The sequence below is a fragment of the Hyalella azteca genome, unplaced genomic scaffold, assembly GCF_000764305.2.
Source record: "Hyalella azteca isolate HAZT.00-mixed unplaced genomic scaffold, Hazt_2.0.2 contig2982, whole genome shotgun sequence".
Classification (NCBI taxonomy): domain Eukaryota; kingdom Metazoa; phylum Arthropoda; class Malacostraca; order Amphipoda; family Hyalellidae; genus Hyalella; species Hyalella azteca.
This window is the reverse complement of record NW_025933238.1, coordinates 266,921-288,004: the sequence shown is the minus strand read 5'-3', so window position 1 is coordinate 288,004 and position 21,084 is coordinate 266,921. Positions and strand designations below refer to the sequence as shown.

General features: G+C 37.7%; 2 protein-coding genes across 3 annotated transcripts; one reads left to right on the top strand and one right to left on the bottom strand.

The window, feature by feature from the left end:
- The first annotated feature begins 1,555 nt into the window (after positions 1-1,555).
- On the top strand, positions 1,556-8,065 carry LOC108672919. Of its 2 annotated transcripts, none has more exons than XM_018160679.2 (8): positions 1,556-1,794; positions 3,534-3,803; positions 4,176-4,465; positions 4,667-4,878; positions 5,372-5,477; positions 5,934-6,107; positions 6,457-6,630; positions 6,826-8,065. In XM_018160679.2, the coding sequence occupies exons 2-8, from the start codon at positions 3,728-3,730 to the stop codon at positions 7,081-7,083; spliced, it is 1,290 nt and encodes a 429-aa protein (XP_018016168.1). In that variant the 5' UTR covers positions 1,556-1,794; positions 3,534-3,727; the 3' UTR covers positions 7,084-8,065. The 2 variants fall into 2 exon arrangements, with proteins under 2 accessions (XP_018016168.1, XP_018016169.1); XM_018160680.2 differs by lacking the exon at positions 1,556-1,794 and adding an exon at positions 2,339-2,511.
- LOC108672920 (protein obstructor-E-like) lies at positions 8,013-16,989 on the bottom strand. The gene is made up of 5 exons (XM_018160682.2): positions 16,814-16,989; positions 10,147-10,347; positions 9,447-9,641; positions 8,960-9,161; positions 8,013-8,626 (listed from the first exon to the last, which is right to left on the bottom strand). Exons 1-5 carry the CDS (start codon positions 16,854-16,856, stop codon positions 8,485-8,487), a joined length of 783 nt encoding a protein of 260 aa, XP_018016171.1. The 5' UTR covers positions 16,857-16,989; the 3' UTR covers positions 8,013-8,484.
- Between the last annotated feature and the right edge of the window lie 4,095 nt (positions 16,990-21,084).

Sequence of the window (21,084 nt, the reverse complement as noted above, 5' to 3'; positions counted from 1 at the left end):
ATCCTACCACGCCAACATTTGTTGAAAATGTATTGAAACAAACAAGTACAAATTTTATTGGTTTGAATAATTACGAGGATTCCAAAGTAAAATTATATGCGTAAATATGAGCACGCACCAAACTTACTGCATAGACATAAAAATGAAGTTTCACATTCATTTAATATAGTGCCATTATTAATCTTATAACTCAATTCAACTCACTTTCAACCAGTTATTTCCCAGAAACGAAAACCGTGTTCAACATAATAACTTTTGTAATATCAATTATTACCCTGTCTTACAGATATTTCCTCGTACTTTAACGAACAATCATTCCAACGCCCGAAATTTTTGTAGCTTCCGCCATAGAAGCTAGTTCTGTGAGGCCTAGAAATAAAATATAATAACTTTAAAGGCTAAGAATGGAGAAAGGTGTGCAAATTGCATAGAATGTGGTGAAATTTATCAATGATTCGTATCAAAAACTGAATAATATTGAGTAGGATATTTATAGAAAATTAGGATTTGAGGTGTAACTTCGAAAGATTCGTGGCAGCTTGGCGCAACCCGTTGGACGGAGTGGTAGTTTTTGTCGATTTTTACGTCATTCCGTTTATTAGTAAAATAAAAAAAATCTTCATCCGTTTATTCATCAACACGTTGAGATGGGCCAAATACATCGGCAATTTTCAGAGAGTATTCCATTATAATTGTAGAAATGAGCGCGTAATCACGTTTCTTGTCGCGTTAAACTTAAAGTAGTAGAATAGAATAGAAGTGTCGGCGTTGAAGAAATAGGCCCATGGCCTGTTGCCGATTCTTGATTTTTTCGTGACTTGATTCACAAGGGATCCGGCCTTTGGAACCCGATCTTTCCATAGCTGACGATTGATTGAGATAGCTGCTGGACTTATTGCCTGGTCCGTAATTTGCTAGGCATTTTAAGACTGAACATATGCTCCTGCATAGCGTCGTCTAGTCTGTTTTTGAAGTATTACTATTATTATTATTATTATTATTATTATTATTATTATTATTATTATTATTTGATTAGTAGTTATATTTTTATTATTATACTAAAAGCGCTTTACAGTACGTAACGTCGAAAATCTTGTATTATAATTATGTAACCTTTCAATGCGAGCCGCTTGCTCTGGTTACGCTAGAAATACACAAATATTTATACGAAACGTTGTGTGTTTAGACAATGCCCATGAATATCAGTAAAACTAATGAACGCAGCTCGATGATATTTCGCGCATGCATTCCTTAGTTCTCTGTGTTAATTTGCTGCTGAATAAAAATTATCCTTAGATAAAATAAATTAGTTCTAAATAGTTTATTATTAGAAATAAAGTGCACATCCATTCCATTTTGGCGCATTATTCTAAATAAGATTAGGCCTCTTCAATACAGTTCCTATATTTTAACAGAGGCGTGCTGTCACGAAACGTCGTATCTTGATTCTATATCGAGATAACTAAATATTATTCTTTTAGGTACGCGGTTGACACATGCTCGTGTTCAAATAATATACCGGGGTGCCATCAAAGTAGTAAACGAACCTCTGGCAACTATTTGCCACATCTGCCACACGCCACCCGAATCGGCAAGCAAAGGAATTAGAAGCTGATACCAAACTCGAGTTAGTTGTCCTGTTACTTGCTTAGCTTGCGTGTTTTCAATGTAAAATTATGGAAATAAAGTGACATCTGATCGTTTAGTTTCTTTGGAACCTGAACGGATGTGGCGACTGTCCAGAACATCCAAGTGGTGTTTGATCATAGAAAAGTTGGGGACCACTTGTCCACAGTAAGTGTGATTACTTTGGAAATACAATATATTTATGATGTCACTTTTATATATATTTATGTTTTGAAGAATTATTCATTTGAGGGGTATTTGTATTAAAGAGGTACTTGTATTTAAATTCCTAAATGATACTGCAAACAGAGAATATGACACGTAATCAATCATCTCGTTTCGTTCACGATCGCTGCAACTGAATCGTGACGTCATTTGTGTGTGTGTGTGTGTGTACTCGGGCAACAACATAAACATGTCAGAAAACGGGATCATCACATTCTCATGGGTAAGCTTGTAAGATTCATTAAAGAACATATATTAAGGCAATTTTATTTTCTAAACAGATATTTCGTTTGAGATTTATAACTTGTCTGAGCATGCTGTCCTTAGTCCTCGCACTCAAGGTCGATACAGTAGAAAGTTTATAATTCACGCCGGGTTGTCTCACCACAGCTGCACGTCTCACGATTTGTTGTATTGCTCCTGAGCACATCTCACGAAAATCCCTGTCGTGCTGCAGTCTCTGCTCTGTTGTACCGTAACAGAGCATATGTTTGTGTGACCGGTGCGAGAACTAAAATTAAAAGTTCTTTCGTACCCTTGTTTAAGAGCATTGGCAATAGAATGAAAATAATATAAGCGTTGTGAAGGGCCACAACGACAGCAAAATACGTATACTGTTTCCGCTGCAAGCGATTACGCCCAGGAGAGCTTCAGTTTCTTGTAAGCTCATGGCACTTATGGATAGAAAAGTTCGGGAAATTCTGTTGAATTGTTGTTTTTACATTCAGGTTTCTGGCTACTGTCAACATGGAATCACTATCGCGATTTATTTGGTTGACCGGCAAAATATTTTTTCCAATTAAATGTTCTGCAAACGATTTTCATAATTCCTCCACACGAAACGTACAGATCGTATCTCCCTAACTTAGGCTAGTAAAGTCTGCTTGTTAAAAAGTCTGCAAAGTTAAGAGCTTCTACTTAATATTTTTTCTCAGCAAGTCATTTTTACCATATAACTATGGTCGGGAAAATCCCCATTTTTTTCTTATCGCACGTACCCTGTTTCCGTTGCAGCATTATTTTTTCTTCTAAAATACAGGATGTTTTTCCCTAACAACCACCGGAAGCGTCCTACGGGTGACGGTGGAGACGAAATTTCTGCCGCTGTCCGAGTTACGGAGTAGAGCCCCACTAAGTAACTCGCAGGCGAATTTTCTCACGACTTGTCTCAAGATAGTTCAAGTATCTGGTTAATTTGCTATTTCATCCGTGATTTAGGTGGTGATATACCTGGTCACTATAGTACTGATTCATTTCTAAACAGCGTTTTTATTATTTGGCCTATTATCATTGTTGAAAATGCATACCATTTCATACTGAGCGACTGAGAGTGCCAAGTTGCCAACTGCAAGCAGGACTGCTAGACAGCACCCCACTCACGAAACCTCATAAAACTGTTATCTTTGAAACTGGGAGTTGCACGAATATAAACTAGGATAATTATCTACAGAGCCTACCAATACGTACACATCGTTAGATCGTTTTGTTCAACCCATAACCCAAGCGCAGGAGCCCATACCATCCTTCATTCAACCGATATATAATTGGGCGTATCTCACCCAATAGGACAGTATTTTCCCTAATATGTTTATTATTAATTAGTGATATTATATAGAAAAGGCCAGAAAATTCGATTTAGCGTTCCAGGCTTTACTTAGTTTATCATTCCATATTTTTCCCAGATGCCGTTGGAAAGTACGGATGATAACAACCATAACCCCGAAGAATCAGAATCACGCGGCGACTCAAAGAAGTGTTGCGACTGTTGTCTTTGTTCCTGCGCAGCGTGTGGGGTTTTAACGGAGTGCTTGGCGTGTATGGCAGACCTCTGTGAATTGATTGCCAGCTGTTGTCAGTAAAATTGTTACGTTAAAAAATGTCGATGCATTCCATGCTGACTTTTTGGGGAGTTTTGGTGATTGCGAACATCCCGTTTGTTCTTCTTCAATCAGGTGGGTGCATTAATTGGTTATTTTAAAAGTAATTTATTCCAATACACTTGTCAGGTATTGGACATGAGTCAAATAGATGACAAAACGCCCAATGCAGAATATAAAAATAGAGTGAATTATAGATTTACTCAAATAAAATATAAACTTTGAAACTAAATTTTTGTTGACTTGAAAATTATTTTGCGTAATTAGGTACAGGATTTGAGGATTTAAAATTATTTCTTCTTACCTGAGCATTTGAATCCCATTAAAATTTCAGCTAAACATTGAAGCCAATTAATAAATATGAAATATATGCTTTCATTAAATTCTATTCTATGCGATTCTCTTACAAATTTACCGCACTTTAATCAAGGAACATTTTTTTATTAGCAAGAGACTGCGTCATCAGCGTGCCCCTGAAGAGCCTGAGCCATGAGCCGTTCCTCATGCTCCCTTCAGTGTATTCCTCCGCGAGCTCTTCCATGATGGTCACCAGCTCCACCCCCGAGTGGTTGTACCCTCAGACGCGACGTGGTGGAGATTCAAATCTTATGATTGTCATGAAGAACCGAGAGAGTTTGATCGCAAATTGTATTGGACTCAAAAACGAACTGGTCCTAACGGAAGCCTCGAGCGGAACTCTCAAATGTGATAACGGACAACTGGAGTTGGACGACTGGGTAACTGATAAAATCTACCAATGTCCTAATTTTTTCATTAAAATTTTAATAGGTCAAGCTTCAATGCGATACGTAGAACTTCTTTAAAGCTGTCTTGCAATTAGACCTACTAATATATGCACATCGGGTAGTATAGATGGGGTGAATACTCCTCCTTTTGTGCTACGGCTGGAATAAAAATAATTTAGAAATGTTGTACAGGAGGTGAGTTGGGAGGATTGCTCATGTGGTCGTCGTAGCAAGTCCCACATACGCAGAGGCAGCACTTCTTGCGGCGGAACAGAGTTTCCTCAGGCTAAGATTCATACCATTGGCTGGACGTTGGCCAACGACGTGTTTGTGCCACAGATTTCCGTCTGCTTCGACCCTGTACGGGAAACCACTTTATACACCGTGCACCGCATTATGGGAGAGTATGAATATTCAAAATAACAATGAGTAGAATAAGTAGAGAAAATTGCGATGTTAGAGGTAGTTAAATTGTGTTATCTGTTTTAATATAGTACTTTAAATTACAGACCAAATATAATGAAAATTAATTCATGAAATTGTCTTTATGACTTTGATTCAAGGAATTCTGTACTGAATCTGAAATAAAGTTTGACTTTATTGATGAAAATTTCCCCTTCCTGATATTAACGAAAACGAAATCAGATGTCGATTTCTTTTTGCATAGTACAACCAAATACCACTGGAGAACAACACCGCTGTCAGCTTTAACCGACAGAATTCAGATTAGCTATTCTACACCTTCGATGGAAATTTTATCGCCCAAACGAAGCAAAATGTATTTCTTATAATTACTGCAACGCTTTTATTCAAGGAGGTTAAGTTCAGAGCATTAGCATGTAAATGGCGACTCATTGGTCATTTTTTAAATTACAAGTGCCTTGCTATCCCCTGCAGTTCGTTGTCATCTAAGGTGACAGACAGCAAACGCCCCGACTTCGCAAGCAGCAGCGTGTTCAAGAGCCCAGTCAGCGAACTGTACACGCGGTCGGCACAGCAACAGGTGCGCCGTCCCGGGCCTGTAACCCAATGCATCCTTTTACCCAAGTCGAGCTAAATAATTATACAACTTTATAATCGTACCAAGTGTATAGGTACAGTAGTAACTATGCACTGCGACAACGATAATGGTAAAAAATAAATCTCAAATTGTGGAACGTATTTTAGTAGTAGAGTACAGGGAGGTGAAAATTGTAGCACTGTGGAAACTTTAATTGAGACTTTTTCGTTTAGTTGATATAACTATAAGCTACTATGTCTTAGAAATTCAGGTTTGAGTGTGACCAAAAAGTTCCTCAATGAGGAATCATTGAATTGAATACTGAAAATTATTATTTGAGGACCCAAGTGCAGACAGTAGGACTTCAGTTTTAGTTGTTGATGTCTTGTCAGAGTGGCTCTCAAATTTGCTAAAAAAAATCTTTCCACTCATTCTTCCATGAAATTTTCCCTTGCTTAGTCCATAGAGAACCGTTTCGGAATTCCGGTGTCGTCGGCGAGAGGCTCGCAATTTTTGGCCCGTGGCCACCTGGCTCCGGACGCGGACTTCAGCTTGCTTGCTGAACAGGATGCCACATACTACTTCAGTAACGTGCTACCTCAGTGGCAGGCTGTCAACAACGGGAACTGGAAGGTACGTTCAAACCCTGTATAGGCTCATTCAGGGTCTAGGCACTTTGTTCTTAACCACGGACTTTAAAATATATTATAATGGGAGAACGGAAAACGTTTTACACAATGTTCACAATTTGTACACAATTCACAATTTTCCTATATCGGTCATAAGTTCCCTGATCATGAGTATTCATGTTTTACCACCACGATTAGTAGTTCATTTCGAGACCCTGATGTCTTGATGAGGTCGTATTTTTTTAGTGTGTTCTCCAAGCTCACAGCATTCATTAAAATGTAACAATTGTTGGTCCTCGATTTTTCTTAATAAAATCAAGATCACCGTTCAGTATCACAAACTTACTCATCAGCAACTCGAGGAAGCTGTGCGGTCGCTGGCCTCCTCCAAGAAGGGTCGTCGTCTCGTGGTCTACACAGGAGCTCTTCCCCAGCCTCTCATGCTGAAGGACAAGAAGGGCGTCCTCAGAGAGGTCCTGCTCGACACGAATAATCAGAAAATTCCTGTCCCTGCTGTACTCTGGAAGGTTGGTTTGGTGCTTCCTGCCGGTTGAAGCATGCTATTGTTTGTAGCAACATGGAAGTAAAATTAAGAATAAGAATCAAATTAAAATTGATTTGAATAGAATTTTTAAATATTTAGCAATATTTTGATAAATTTGCCTATAAAATTAAATTCGAGGTCTTATAAAATCCAAGATAACTTTATTACATTATTGCAGGCGGTGTACGATCCTCGTATGAAGAAAGCTACAGTTGTGCTGCAACTCAACAGCGTCAGACGCGATGAATATCAAAACTTGCTCATTTCTGAGCTGTCTGCAGCCGCTGAGAACCATTGCTCTGAGCTGCCTTGGGTGGACTGGAACATCACCGACTACAGCGAAGGCTACACCTTCTGCTGGAGGGCTGAAGACTTCGTGAAGTTGTTGTCGTACGCTCCTGAGGGTGTCGACACGTTCGACCTGCTCACAGCCTAATTGAATCGGCCACTGCACGCCCGTCCGTATTTACCTGGACTTTGAAGTCAGACAAGTCAGTGGAGCTCCGGTTTTATTTCTCTTGATTCAGTGCAACAATTTGCACAAATTGTTTACAAAACTGAATTCTAAACGAGTCTGCATGCGTCAATATAGAATCGTTACCAGTTACTCAATTTTTACATAATTTTTCGTAAATTATATCTCATAGAACTGAATTATCTGAAAATTTCAGAAACTCAGCGTTGCTAAATTTGCATAACACGAGGATGATCTATTTCTCGCGTTTAAATAGTTTTGACATCTTTGAGCTTGAAGCTTTAAGCAATTGCTTCCAGCGTGCCATATGTTTAAACGCTACTTCTGAGCGACGTTATTGTCATATTTAATCGACTACACTACATAATAGCATTAATTGTGGACCATGTCAGATGGAGCTTCACATTTCAGGTACAGTTCTCTGAAACGTTGCTCAATCTTTAACCTCCTCATCGAGTTTTTATTGTTCAACAAAAGTTTATCAATGTAAAATTTATGGAAGCTATTCCTGTAATAATTATTTTTTTAAATAATACGACAATAGAAATTTCTTTCACCCAACTATCAAGTTAATAAAAAATTATGGAAACACGATGCGTCACAGGATATTACATTAATTAATGTTCATCCATGCTTTATACTAAATACTTCTAGGGTTCGAATTTAAGGCTCATCTAATTAATACTTATTTTAACAGAAAAATGTGTTGACCAACATTATTAAATTATATTTTAACTCGATTGTTCTTGCATCCAATATTGTAACCTCAATTATAGTATAAATAATGAGTTTGTATAGTTTAAATTATTATTCGTATTATAATATATCATTCTGCAGTGAATTCATTTACGACAACTATAATCTCGTGGATGGTTGAATAAAAATTGCTCTATACAAACTCAGTTTATTTCGGTGGCCCACATCAGATAAATTCAAAATTACCAAGCAACGAGATTCTTCCGCTCTCGCTCGTGAAGGTAATTATTCAAATAAATGTTACTGAAATTAATCGAATAATTAATATAATGAAGAAAAAATGTAAAACTTAATTGCCAAAGATATTAAAGTTCTACATCTGCGTCTTCAATCGTATCAGGTGAACGGCGTTACACTCGATATTATGAAAACCACGTGTAATTGTTCGGTTTGCTCATGATGGAAAATGGAATTGCTTGCTGACATGTGCAAGAAAATTACCTCGGCCATCATTTCGTCGAATTTTTCTTTACAATTTTCCGTTGTTTTATAAAATGGACTTGCAGTTGAAGTATTTACATTTCGTCGTTCGTCTCCAGCAGAGTTCATATTGCACAAGAGTTAAGGTTTTCGTTACATAATACTTTACACATAATGACTCGCTACTTAGTTGTAGCTGTTATCTCTGCGCTTGTTGAGGTCAGCAAACCGCTGTTCAAAAGCCAGCCTCCTCTTCTCCGCCCTCTCCGCCTCAATGGCCTTCCGCTGCCTGATGGCCTTCAGTTCGTCGGCGGGGTAGTAGCTCTCGCTGAAATAAAATGTAGAATACGAATTTCTCTTCTCAAGTCATTTAATTCTAAGTCTTTAAGTTTGAAAGACAGCTAAGCCAGTTTTTTTCATTCACCAAGTTTCATTCACTGCCCAGTTTTATATTAAACATATTCGAAAATCGTGCATTATATCATACTAATTTTGCATGGCCAGTCGCAAACAAATGGCTTCGTGCTGAAAATAAAAATGTGTCAAAAGTAATTTCCATGAGTTTTTCAACAAGAAAAAATAATTATGAAGACCTCTACGTGTTACTTTGTCATAAAGATAGCAAGAACCTTTACATAAAAATCTAAAAAAAAATACATACCAGCCTCTAACGTTCTCGGGCTCGTCGCAGGCTTGAGCGTCGTGGTTGTAAACGCGTCCGAGGTCGCAGGTCTGGAGACGCGGCGATGTACCGAAGCAGAGGAAGAACTGACGGCAGTCGCGCGACGAGCGGTAGCGGGGGTTGCCCTGACTCAGGAGCTGTTCATACGCCGGCTCAGAAGGGCACGTGAAGCCCAGGTAGTCTGGTGTGGCAGAGTGGGTGGAGGAGTCATCAACGTTCCGGTCTCACAACTTAAAGAATCAGTTTGATTTCTAGCGAATGTTTACGAGTTCAAAGGTTCAAAAAATATTATTGCTGATAGCTGAAAGCCCAGTATTTCATATGAAAGAATTTTTTAGTATAACATGAAGAGAGTTTTAGTTTTCCTATACAGTGAGAGTATCCTAATCCATGTTTATGCGCATGATGCATGTTTTTCCACGCGCAAATTTTTTTCCAAAACCTATTGCCCAAAACAGTACGCTACCTCCAGCGTCGCAGTCCGGAGACTCGTCAGGATACTCGCAGCGGTAGGTAACAGAAGAGAAGGCGAGGCCCTCGGGACACTCGAAGCGGAACTCGCGACCGTCGACGCAGTTGAAGAAGTAGCCGCACTCGGAGCGTCGGCCTGACCCGAAATAGCCCCACTGGTGACCGCAGTGCTCCGTCGGCTGGGCAGGCTCTGGGGACCGGCAAAATGTGTGCTATAGCAATGAGAAAGAGGTACGTTCAAAAGAGGGTTTTTTGAAAAGAAGTGTTTGTTCAAAGTGGTTCTACTGGGATAACCTCGTTGATATACTGGGATGCCTCGGTGGCCTCTATAATATGTGCTTAGTATATAGGTTGCATCGCACTGATGAAATACGTTCTAAAACGATCAAAAATACTCGTAGGGCAATGGAAACTTGTCTTGAAAACGATACTTTACGACTCATGGGTCTGGTACAGCTGCTCTAAAAATATTGCACCAGCAATGCAAAGGAAATTTAATTGTGCTGCACTTATATAAGTGAACGAAGTTCTCATACGGTCTGCCGGAATACATGTGCCGAAAATCCCAAAGCGCAGAAATTTGGCAGAACACACAATTTGATGACATTTTTACCAAGAAGCGTGATTCCAAATGTATTAAGGGTTAGAAAGGACTAAGTGATATATACGTAGGACAGATCGAGTGCTCAACTTACGTTTCTTTGTTCGAGATCCACAGTTGACCTCAGAAGGGTAAGTGCAGGGGTAACGTCCATCAGTTATGGTGTCATCGAAGAGCAGGCCGTCGGGACACTGTTGCTCTGACGCGACGCCCTCGCGGCACTCCGAGTACCGGTCGCAGAACTGCGAGTCTGCGTAGTAGTGCACGTCTTCGGGCGGACAACTCTGCGCCAACACTGCAACGCAAAACAGGACTTATTTTTAAAACTGAAGTCTATTTGAGATGGACAATTAACATTCGTGTAATATGCAAGAGTAATTGAAATTTAATTGACTTGAAATCATGTCATTTATTGGAAGGCAGTGATAAAATTAGTTTAAGACAGAAAGCAATTACTAAACAAAATAAAACGTGCATCATTGCATCTAAAAATGACGCTCAAGTTACTAAGACGCCCGCAGAATGTTCTATCCAAAATCGCATCTCATTCAGCAATCCGACGGAATTTAGCTAAACGCAAACTCTTCACAGCAACAGCTTTAATGCATTGTCACCATGGAATTATCTGCATAGGTTCAACATGAGTGCATGACCTCCTGATATTTGGGTAAATCTAAGGTCGCTCAGTGGGCGGATGGGGCTGCCAATGCAATAAAAAGTTGACGTTTTCGGTTAAGTCAATAGTCTGGAGCACTACTGTGTGCTAAACAACCACTACTCAATGCTGAAAAATTTGGCAAACGGCGTGATGAAGACCATGGGTAGATGATAACAGGCCTTTTTAATACACCTTCAAGACTGTTATTATTATTTGCAGTTTATTTGTCTTATTAATTTATCACAACAAGCTAGTAGTTGGTGCAGAAGAGAGAAACCCAAACAGTAGTATTTAATTAATAAATCATGCAGTTTGTCCAAAGAGTTTTCATTAAAGGTCATGTCATATATGGTTTTAATTAAAGGTTCGAAGCAAAGCTTGATGACCTTTGAAGAGTCAGGTCAACGTCAATAATTAGAGCTTAATGACATACCTAACCCAGACATCATGACTGAGTTGTGGACGCCATATGTTTTGAAAGTTTACTCCTTTACTAATACAATTTTGTATTTTTTTAGGATTGAGCATTGTTCATTTTATTGTTATAAGCTACGGCCAAAGATTCACCATTTGACTAAAAGAAGAATAAAAGTATGCTATCCTGAATAGTTTGCGATCTCATTTAGTGTTCCACTTTAGATATCCGAGAATTTACACATTTCGTTCATTTCGGTAGCTTTTCACTGAAAAAATATAAGCAGGGAGAATGTACTTTTTATTTATATCTACCAAGATGCTTGAAATAAAATAATTTGATCTCATAACATGTTCAAAACAAATAAGTCCATCGCTTTGTACAATGGTAAGGTCAGCAAGTGCTCTAGGTCAACCCTCAACCAGAAGAGGCGGCCATTCAAGCAGTTATCAACAGATCACGAAGATTTCGTCTTAACCCTCTACCGCCGTATGTCACTCTCCGGGTACCTAACTTTCAACTTAAATTATACGTATACTATTGAGTGTAGCAACCTGAGGACGTTTGTACGCAACAGAGAACATTTTAAAGTTGTCATACGTGGCGGCAACCATCAGTGCAAGTCATTTTGCGCTCACTAGAACGTATCCTTTTTAGAAAGTAGGCTTGTGACAATATTGCACTGGTTACTCATGTCAGGCGGTAGAGGGTTAATGAGGTTGATTTAAATTAAAGCATTATATATGTGAATTATATAACGTGGGATTGTACGTGCTTCAACTATTTCTATATTTTGTTTTAATTTGAATCATATTCTTCTTATAGCACATACTTGTTTCCCCGAAGACCACTAATGTTCTTTTGCTAAGATAATAATCATGCACGAAGAAGTCACTCAAGAACGCCTGCGGTTTTAATTGAGGGCAAGACACATTGCGTTAACGACGTACAGGTCACATGATCCTACACGCAAAAAATAGACACTTTGTCCTAGTAGCGATGCACTTCTTGCCCATGTGTGGGTCTTCCTGGCCTCGTTTTGCAAGGCAAAAGGACGTATCAGTGCTACATGCAGAAAATGAGTCACTATTTGGATAATATAACCCATTCATTTCCCTAAATGTATTGTTAAAATGCGATCGGATTGCAAAAAAAGTCAAGGGATCGTGACGCTTGAGCCCTGATAACTTTCCTATGTGGATATTAACACGTTAAGTGCGGCACCACCCACCACGGTTGCCTAAAAACGACCAAGTCCGCGGACAAAAAAAGACCCATTATTCAATAATTACTATTAAATTTGTAAGTTCCGATGTAAAAATTACATTTTTATTTTTTCGCACTTTTTTAAAATTCAATAAAATGTGGGCCATCATAGTTTTTTCCAGCCAATGCAATTAAAAAAAGACTAAGTAGCCGAATTTGTTCAGAAAAAAACTGACCTGCAACCCGCCGGTGGGTCGTGGCGCTCGTGACGTGTTAACAGAGCAAGATCTAGTGTCTCGACTCTCGAGTTTCTACATGGAAAACAATATGCAGTAGCATTGAATCGAATCCTGTCGCGCGGGAAGCTTGGTTCAACTTTACAGTTTATGACGTGACATCTTATACAGGTAAACTAAAAAATTTCTGTGAAGTGGCAATGTATTTTTTGCAATGGAAAGTAAGGAAATGGAAACGCCCTAAAGTTCATCAGTGAAAGTTACCCTTGGATTCTAGGCTACCCTTTTCATCGTTGCCCGGCTTATCAATTTAAGTCAAAACTAAGAAATTAAACTGCATCTTCCTCCACTGGCTTACATGAAGAAAAATAGGAAGAGCATCCAGTTTTCTACCAATCTTTGTTGTAATTCGATTGTTTGCTGTGACTTAATCTTGAAAATTTTCAATAAAACAATTATTTACTATTGTTGCAACTTCCCATCCAGAATGTTATAGGGCCCAGTTAAAAAAAAAATTCTGCAATAAAAAAAAGTCTAAAAGAACAAACGCTGATACCTAGGCATTATTTGTCAAATATTCAATTTTTTAAATCTCCAGAATCTTAATACAGGTTAAGCAAGGTATCTAAATAGTGACACACTCTCTTGCCCACAGCACGTAACAGACACCAGTCGTAACCTTGATACACCCTTGTCAGGGCCAAACTGGGTCAGGATGACCCACGTGAAGGTAAAAAGTGCATTGTTTTATAGAACAAATCCTCACTCATTTCTCTAATTGAGGCCTAGAGCGGCTGTGTGACAGGCGAGGTGTGGCCGACTGACGCTGGCCCTGACCCCACGTAGGCCGCTGGTCGGACGTACAGCCATGATTGTTGAAAAATAGCGTCTTCGGTATACTTTATTTCTTGAAGAATATCTTCACGAATATATCGTCTGAATATACTCATTCAATAGGCTTAATTTCTTACTGAATGCCTCCATGACTTATATCGCCTAAGTATACTCAAACAATAAGCTTATTTTTTAACTGAATGCCTCCATGAATTATATCGCCTGAACATTCGCATTAATAAGCTATCATTTTTACTGAACGTCGTACAAATTAAATCGCCTGAATAAACTCATTCAATAAGTTTATAATTTTACTGGATGTCATCCTGAATTATATCGCCTGAACATACTCTTTAAATAAGGTTTTATTTTCGAATAATGCCAGCATTTATTATCTCGCCTGAACTAACTCATGTCTTGGGCACATTGCAGTCATTTATCGCGTATCCCTGGCAAGTGTGCCAGCTCTTTTACTTTGGTTTTACTTCGAATGTAACTTATGTACGTAGCAATTGTGTTATGGATTGTTATTCGCCGCTATCATAATAATTTTGTGACTGATCTCATGCCAATGAAAGACAGATAAATCTTAAATAACAAAATAAATTCTATCATATTGCCGAATTTTAACTTCAATTTAAACCAACACTGAGGAATTGAGTTTCGAAATACGCAAAAACAGAAACTACTATTCTGCAAAAGGAAGCATTACGTATCACAGGCATTCGCAGGACTCAGGTATACGCAGATGAAGCATAGGTCGTCATTGCGTGCTGACACAACAGCTTTCGCTCTCAGGACAGTCGCGACGCTTTCCTTTGATGCCGTAGCCATGCTACGGACGCAGCGTTGTGCCATGAGAACGCAATTGTGGCCTGCTCGCAATTCTGGCATGCACGAGTTGATATAAAAGGATATTATCCTTTGAGCATCCATCCCCTATCTTCAGCACCCAGTGAAAAAAGTTTGTTTCGTTGCTTGTGTTTGCGGCACAAATTGAGAAATGTTTTTATACGTTACGTTACAATTATTTTGGAGATAATACAGAAAAATGTAGATACAATAGATTATTAAATCAAAAGTATACGCCTAATTGGTCAAAATATTTTGAATGATACGTTTGACTATGGAGGATGTTAATTATTTAGCTTAATAATTCCACTCGACGTACTTTGTTCGGTCTCTCCTGACAACTCAGTTGCCAGCAAGAGAATTAACCATGCTTTATTCAGCTTCAAGGACACCTGCTAAATGTTACCACGTTATACCCCTAATTCCATAAATAATTACAAGTAACCACCAAGCTGGCGCATCTGCCGTTCAGTTCTGGTCACGGAATGTCGAGGTAATCTAGCGGGTTTACCAGACGGCCTCGCGGTCACAAACTTGATCGCCTGGAGCGGCGGGAGGCGGGCCGCTTAACCCTAACAGCCAGCGGGACTCCGGTGGTAATCTCTAATTATATCAAATCTTGGAATATTGCCTGGTTTGAGCTATAAAATTCTTAGCGGAAACTATGAAATTTTGAGCTATCGCTATAAGACTAATAGCTATAACAATTAAATTTCAAGCTAAAATAATAAAATTCATAAAATGTACAATAATAATCTGTTTTAAGTTCATCGATAGCTAGGACTCACTCTCGTCAATATTGAATCCCTGCATTTTGAATGCTGAATTTGATCGATATTAATTTTAGCGACATGGTCATTTATATTAATTATTGCATGGTTCACGAAACTCTTAGCAAGCAATTATTATAAATATCAGGAAAACAATTAACAACCGTCACCTGAATATTCCTTTTTCCAGTTAAATCAACAAAGTAATCTAAACAAACAGGGCGTATGATCTGCAGGAAGCTTTCACGTGGGGTTCGCCCTTGAAGAATTAAGGTAGTGGGCGACCTCCAAACCCGGGGGTCTCATGGCTGGTCGGTCAGCCTGCGCCGGGCCTTTTCATACATTTTATGTTATTTTTAATTTATGTTTTCATGATTGTTCATGTATCATTCTCTGGTCTGCAGCATTTAAAAGTTCAAGTAAAATTGATAATGCATTGATCGAATAAGTATCTCTATAATTATCAGAAATGCTATTATAAGAGTAATTAACGCTAATTTCCAATTTGAAAAAGATCGTTGCTAAGTTATATGATTAAATACTGTGGGATTGTACGTTTAAATATCGCATCGTTAGATGAAGCATTTTTTACAACTCATCAAGTTCTAGCAAAAAGTCGCTTAAAATGCTCGTCGAGAGCAAATGACCTCAAACATAAATGCAGTCACAATCGATTAGTGAATAGTGATTGATTAGTTATATCTTGCTGGACGATCAGACTCATTGAGCTTGCAATCTAATGGCCAACAAACCATCTAGCAGAATCTCCTCATTGGTGATAAATAAGGAATTAGAATGAAAATTGTGTTTTTACTGCTTTATATACACGTCTATTTTTATTACTGTTACTGATCTTTAGCTATAAATAGAATCCCGCAGAAAATTTATTCCCAGTAAATGACAATATTATGATGTATCAATTCGTTGTTGACTAAGTAAGAAAAAGCCTTAAAAATCCATTGATTTTGATCCTATTATAGGACAACCTAAACGCCTAATGTTATCAATTCTGAACCTATTATAGGTCAACCTAAACGCCTAATGTTATCAATTCTGAACCTATTATAGGTCAACCTAAACGCCTAATGTTATCAATTTTGAAGTAGTGCGCCATACATCAGAGCGTCTCAGTCGTCTTGCCTTTCACTTCAAGCCTCGCTGATCCCGCGCCTTGCGTCAGGCTTTGGCATATCAGGCGCTCCTTGTTTATGTACGAGGTTAAAAGATCTTGTGAATATAAATTTCATCAAGATTATGGGGCTAAAAAAGTTATTTATTCGGATTGGAAAAAAATTACAATCAAATTGGATGATGGGCGAACAAAAATTAATTTAAAAGCAAGTGTTGGAAATTTTTCAATAAAAATCATTATATCATTCGCAGTAGTAAGGGTATCGTTGAACTACGTTCGATGAATGAACAAAAGATGAATGCTCGGTAACATTCGAGTGACTCGCGAGGTCGACTTGTGATTTCTCCGCAAATCTACGGCACACGAATGCTACTTTGCCTTGTTTTTTAGCGTAGTTATCATAACCATCATATCTCGTTATATGTGTTTTATTAAGTACTCCAAAATAATTACAATAAATCTGTTTTGAAACTGAATTCAAAACGAATTTCAGAAATTAAATCAACTGCATTATTTGACAGTCTAAACTCATTCATAATTTTGGCGCTGCCGAAAAACATATAAAAATCGCAAATAAATTAAAGTTTAAAAATCCATGCAAACAATTTTAAATTATAAGTTTACAATTTTTATTATTAGAATGCGGTACTTTACTCACCCATTGGTGCGAAAACAAAGAGCAAGAAGACGATGTTGTTCATTTTAAAATGTCACTAGACTCAGTATTATTCCAATCACCAACAAGAATAAGCTCAGTGTTTGTGGTAACGTGAACACGCGGTGCTTCCTCGACGATGTTCGGCGCTGGACTGACGAGAGTGAGCACCGCAGAGCGGGTCGCCCACAAGCGACTGGCCAATCAGAGGACCGCTTTGCCGTCAGTCGAGGGTCACGTGCCGCAAATGGCATGACCTCGTCAACATGCTGCAAGTGGCATGACCTCGTCAACATGCCGCAAATGGCATGACCTCGTCAACATGCTGCAAGTGGCATGACCTCGTCAACATGCTGCAAATGGCATGACCTCACCAACATATCGCAAGCAGACCACTGTGGGAAAAAATTCGATGGTTGCCTCTATCATTCATTTATTTTTTTCGAGTTTGCGAACCAGCAGTGACCAATGGGCGCCTGATATCTTAATATATGAATTATCTGTCGTCGATGCAATGTACGAACGGCCTATTGAGACCTTGTACTTTTAAAGTCCCCGTGAGCAGACAAGAAATTATATGCAATAATAAAGGCATTGAAAGGTTCACATCGAGGGTATCTTTATTGAATGCCTCATGACACGGATTTTTAAACTAGAAAAACTGCGATCACTGCTGCACATGCGAACACTGATGAGTACTACAGCAAACATGAGCATGATTGACTTATTGAATATTGTAACTTTAATCTCAGTTTAAAACTGTATAAAATCTATGGTTAATAGTATATACAGAACTGATTTCTGAAGAAGGTAATCGTTTCGACAGTTTTACATGTATTGTTAGTGTTTAAATCCCATAATAAACCATTTTAATCTTCAAAAAATAAAGGTAATGCCTAGATAATATGTTGTTTTTGTATCATAATTTATATACAATACTGGAGACATTCAACAATTATCTTTTCAAGTACTAATTTTTACAAATATTTTGTTTTAAAATTTGCAGAAATTCTTAGTATATCTCCTACATACTTGTATACGTTACCTAATTGTTCGTTCTCCGATTAACTATCAGAATTTTTCATCATATATATGAACGCATGATATTCTTCGACTAAAAAGTTCGAAATAACATGTGTCTCTGCATTGTGTTTGTTGAAACACTCGTTGCTTTCAAAACGAATTACTTTTTCCAGATTCTGAGATCGTTATTGTGTTTTCCTGTTTTATTATTAGGTATATACTTAGATAATAAAAGAATATTTCATTTGCCAAAACGCTTCTTGCTTTCTGGTGTTAAATAACGCGAAATACGTCTTCAGAGAATGAAATCCTAACCTACCTTCCTGATGGTGACCGAAACACTAAGCCATAAGTGACACAATCGGCGTCTATCAGAGGAGCACAAGATAAGTTACCTCGTCTAGATGTATAGGTGTTCATGTAGTCTCGTATCCACCGTCGTACGATACGTTTGTGTGTTACGTGTCGCAAGTCTTACGATGACCTTTTTTGTAGCGATCTCGTGCTTAGAAATTTAAATTTACTTACCATACACTTTATTAACAAATGTGTGGACTTGATTTAATGCGATTATATTTCACATTAGTTTGTTGTATTTAGAAAGTTGATAAAGGATACAAACTGATAACTTGATAAGCCTTCAGGATCTGCCGATCAAGAGATTCAATTTATACTGCAAACATGTACTGTCCGATACGTGTACCGCATGCAGGCATTATATGCTGGACTATTTATCGTTGATACAGACTATAGTTATCTGTGTTTCATTTAAAATTGATTTTAGAATCAAGAAAATAATTAATTCTGTTTTCCCCTATAACAAACCATTTTAAACTTTAAAAACTCCCAAACCAATTTTAAACTTTTTACAAATTTCGAAACTTGAATAGTTCTTATTAATTTAAGAATGCTGAAGAACGTGAACACAATTAATGCACATTATAATTTTTATTGATAACGTCTTAAACTTCATTAATTGTAAAAGTTTAATGTTCACGTTGAACTGCTTGTTTCTTTGAGGGTTATTTTCACTTAACGATATTTGCACCATTTTCAGAATGACTGATTTAATGTGGATTTAGATTTCTTCTTTTTTTCAAATAAGCTTCCACAAATATATTCATTGTTTTATTATAATCCTAGACGCACTGTAATTTTCAAGGCTAAATTTGACTCAAGAGTCAAGTAGCATTACTCACAAATTCGTCATTTTCAACGTCTATCTCTAACTCTCTCGTCATTATTGATATTGTGAATTTTTCACGATGAGTTTAATAGTTATTTATTTTAATGCATCGGGAATCTTCATTTCAATTCGAGCACATTTTACAGATCTACTGTCCTTTAACAGTTTTATTATCAATGCTAATCACTTGAGCAACGTCTTGTAAAACAGTATATGAAGAACCTGCATCCACTATCTCAAGCACGAGATAAGGACTGATAAAGCATCGCCGGCGCTTGCATGTAATATGCAATCTGCTTGAACCTCTATGCTAGTTTCCATCGTAGTTATTAGTACTTTACATCATAGTAGTGCTCATAGTAATTATTTGCAGTCAAAACAGAATTATCGGTGTTATTTTCTGTATATTGTTTCTCAGGCAGCATCGATGAAGAGTGGATAAAAGCTATACGTGTATTAAACTAACGAATTCAGAACTCCCCGCTCTGTGTCACCAACGAAAACCAACATATATAAGGTCTCGCCGTAGTGTGGTTTGTTCACATCAAATTCCCATCAAGCTTTTGACTTTCAAACATCTGGACTAACAATATGTGTTCATATTGATTCGTGCAATCATTCGTTATTCAACGAGGAAAATTGACAATCGTTTGTTTGATTGCATTTGAATGTGAAAAACGGTCACAATTGAGGAGATGGGATATTTAGTTGTAGAATGAAAGCTATCGCTATCGCTATGACACGTTTCGCAATATTTTTCTTGAATGAATTTTTAAAAATGGCAATATGGTTTGGAAGTTATATAAATTTTCTTATTCTGAGTGCCGCAATGCTTCAAGTCTTTACATAGAAATATCATGAAATTTTCAGTATTGTATTGAAACAAAACTGGTGTGGAAAGTAAAATTAATGTTCTCATAAAATGAATGCGCTCGACATCCTGCACAACGCGCCGTCAACCGTCAACCGCACCGCATTCACGATCAAAATAATAGTCTATAGAATACGCAGTCGGTACCATATAGTCTATAGAATACGCAGTCGGTACCATATAGTCTATAGAATACGCAGTCGGTAGCGTGTGGCCCGAACCAAGATCTCGTAAAATTGCATAAAATACGGATTCATCAGGATATGCGATTCATCATGATTTATATTCAATTTATCATGATTCATATGTGATTCATCATGATGAATAGCATATGCGCAAATTATTAGGGAGCAATTAGTGTAACCATTTCATAATTTAAAGTTTTCGAAGCCTGAGTCCCCATTTTTTTGCTTTGTTCTATACAAAAAGTGTCAAGCCTATTTGAAAAGGTATTTTTTTGTCGTTAAAAGTGGAACAATTAAGTGGCTGTACTGCATTTATTTTTAGTACTTTAAAGCTACTCTATACTTGTGCTCTGTACCTACGACGGAAGTAAACTAGTGCCTCCTTATGATAAATGTATAACTAAGTGCTGTAAATATGTCATATTTTCATGTATACCTCGGTCATCGGAAATGATGCGTTCATTTCTACTCAGTAAATAAACTATAAAATAAAGAACAGAATTTGCTGACTTCACTTAATTCTTATCTAGCACTGACAAGTCCAATATCATTTGAAACACTCTGAGAAATTAATGACATTTTGTCCAAATATCAAAGCAATTTTTACTATTGTGTGATTCATTCTAACCCTCTTTGGCCCGGTATAACAGCGTATCAATGCTACGTGCTGAAAATGTGTCACTATTTAAACAATGTAACCTATTCATTTGCCTGAGTGAACATTTCAATGCGATTAAATTTGTCATTCATATTTCTTGTTATTTGATGAGATGAGTGATGAGTAAAGCCTTTAATACAGCCGATGTGGTGGCATCACAAAAATGTCTGCCGCAACTACATATCTTTTGCCTGATCATAATCGAACCAGGCTTATCAGATCAATCAATCAGTACATGATTGATTTATGAAAAATTATTTATTATTCTCTGTGGAAGCAGCCTTGATTAAAAAGATTTCTAACGTAATTAGGACTGCAATAAAAGCGAGAAATTCCCTCATTTAGCTTCGT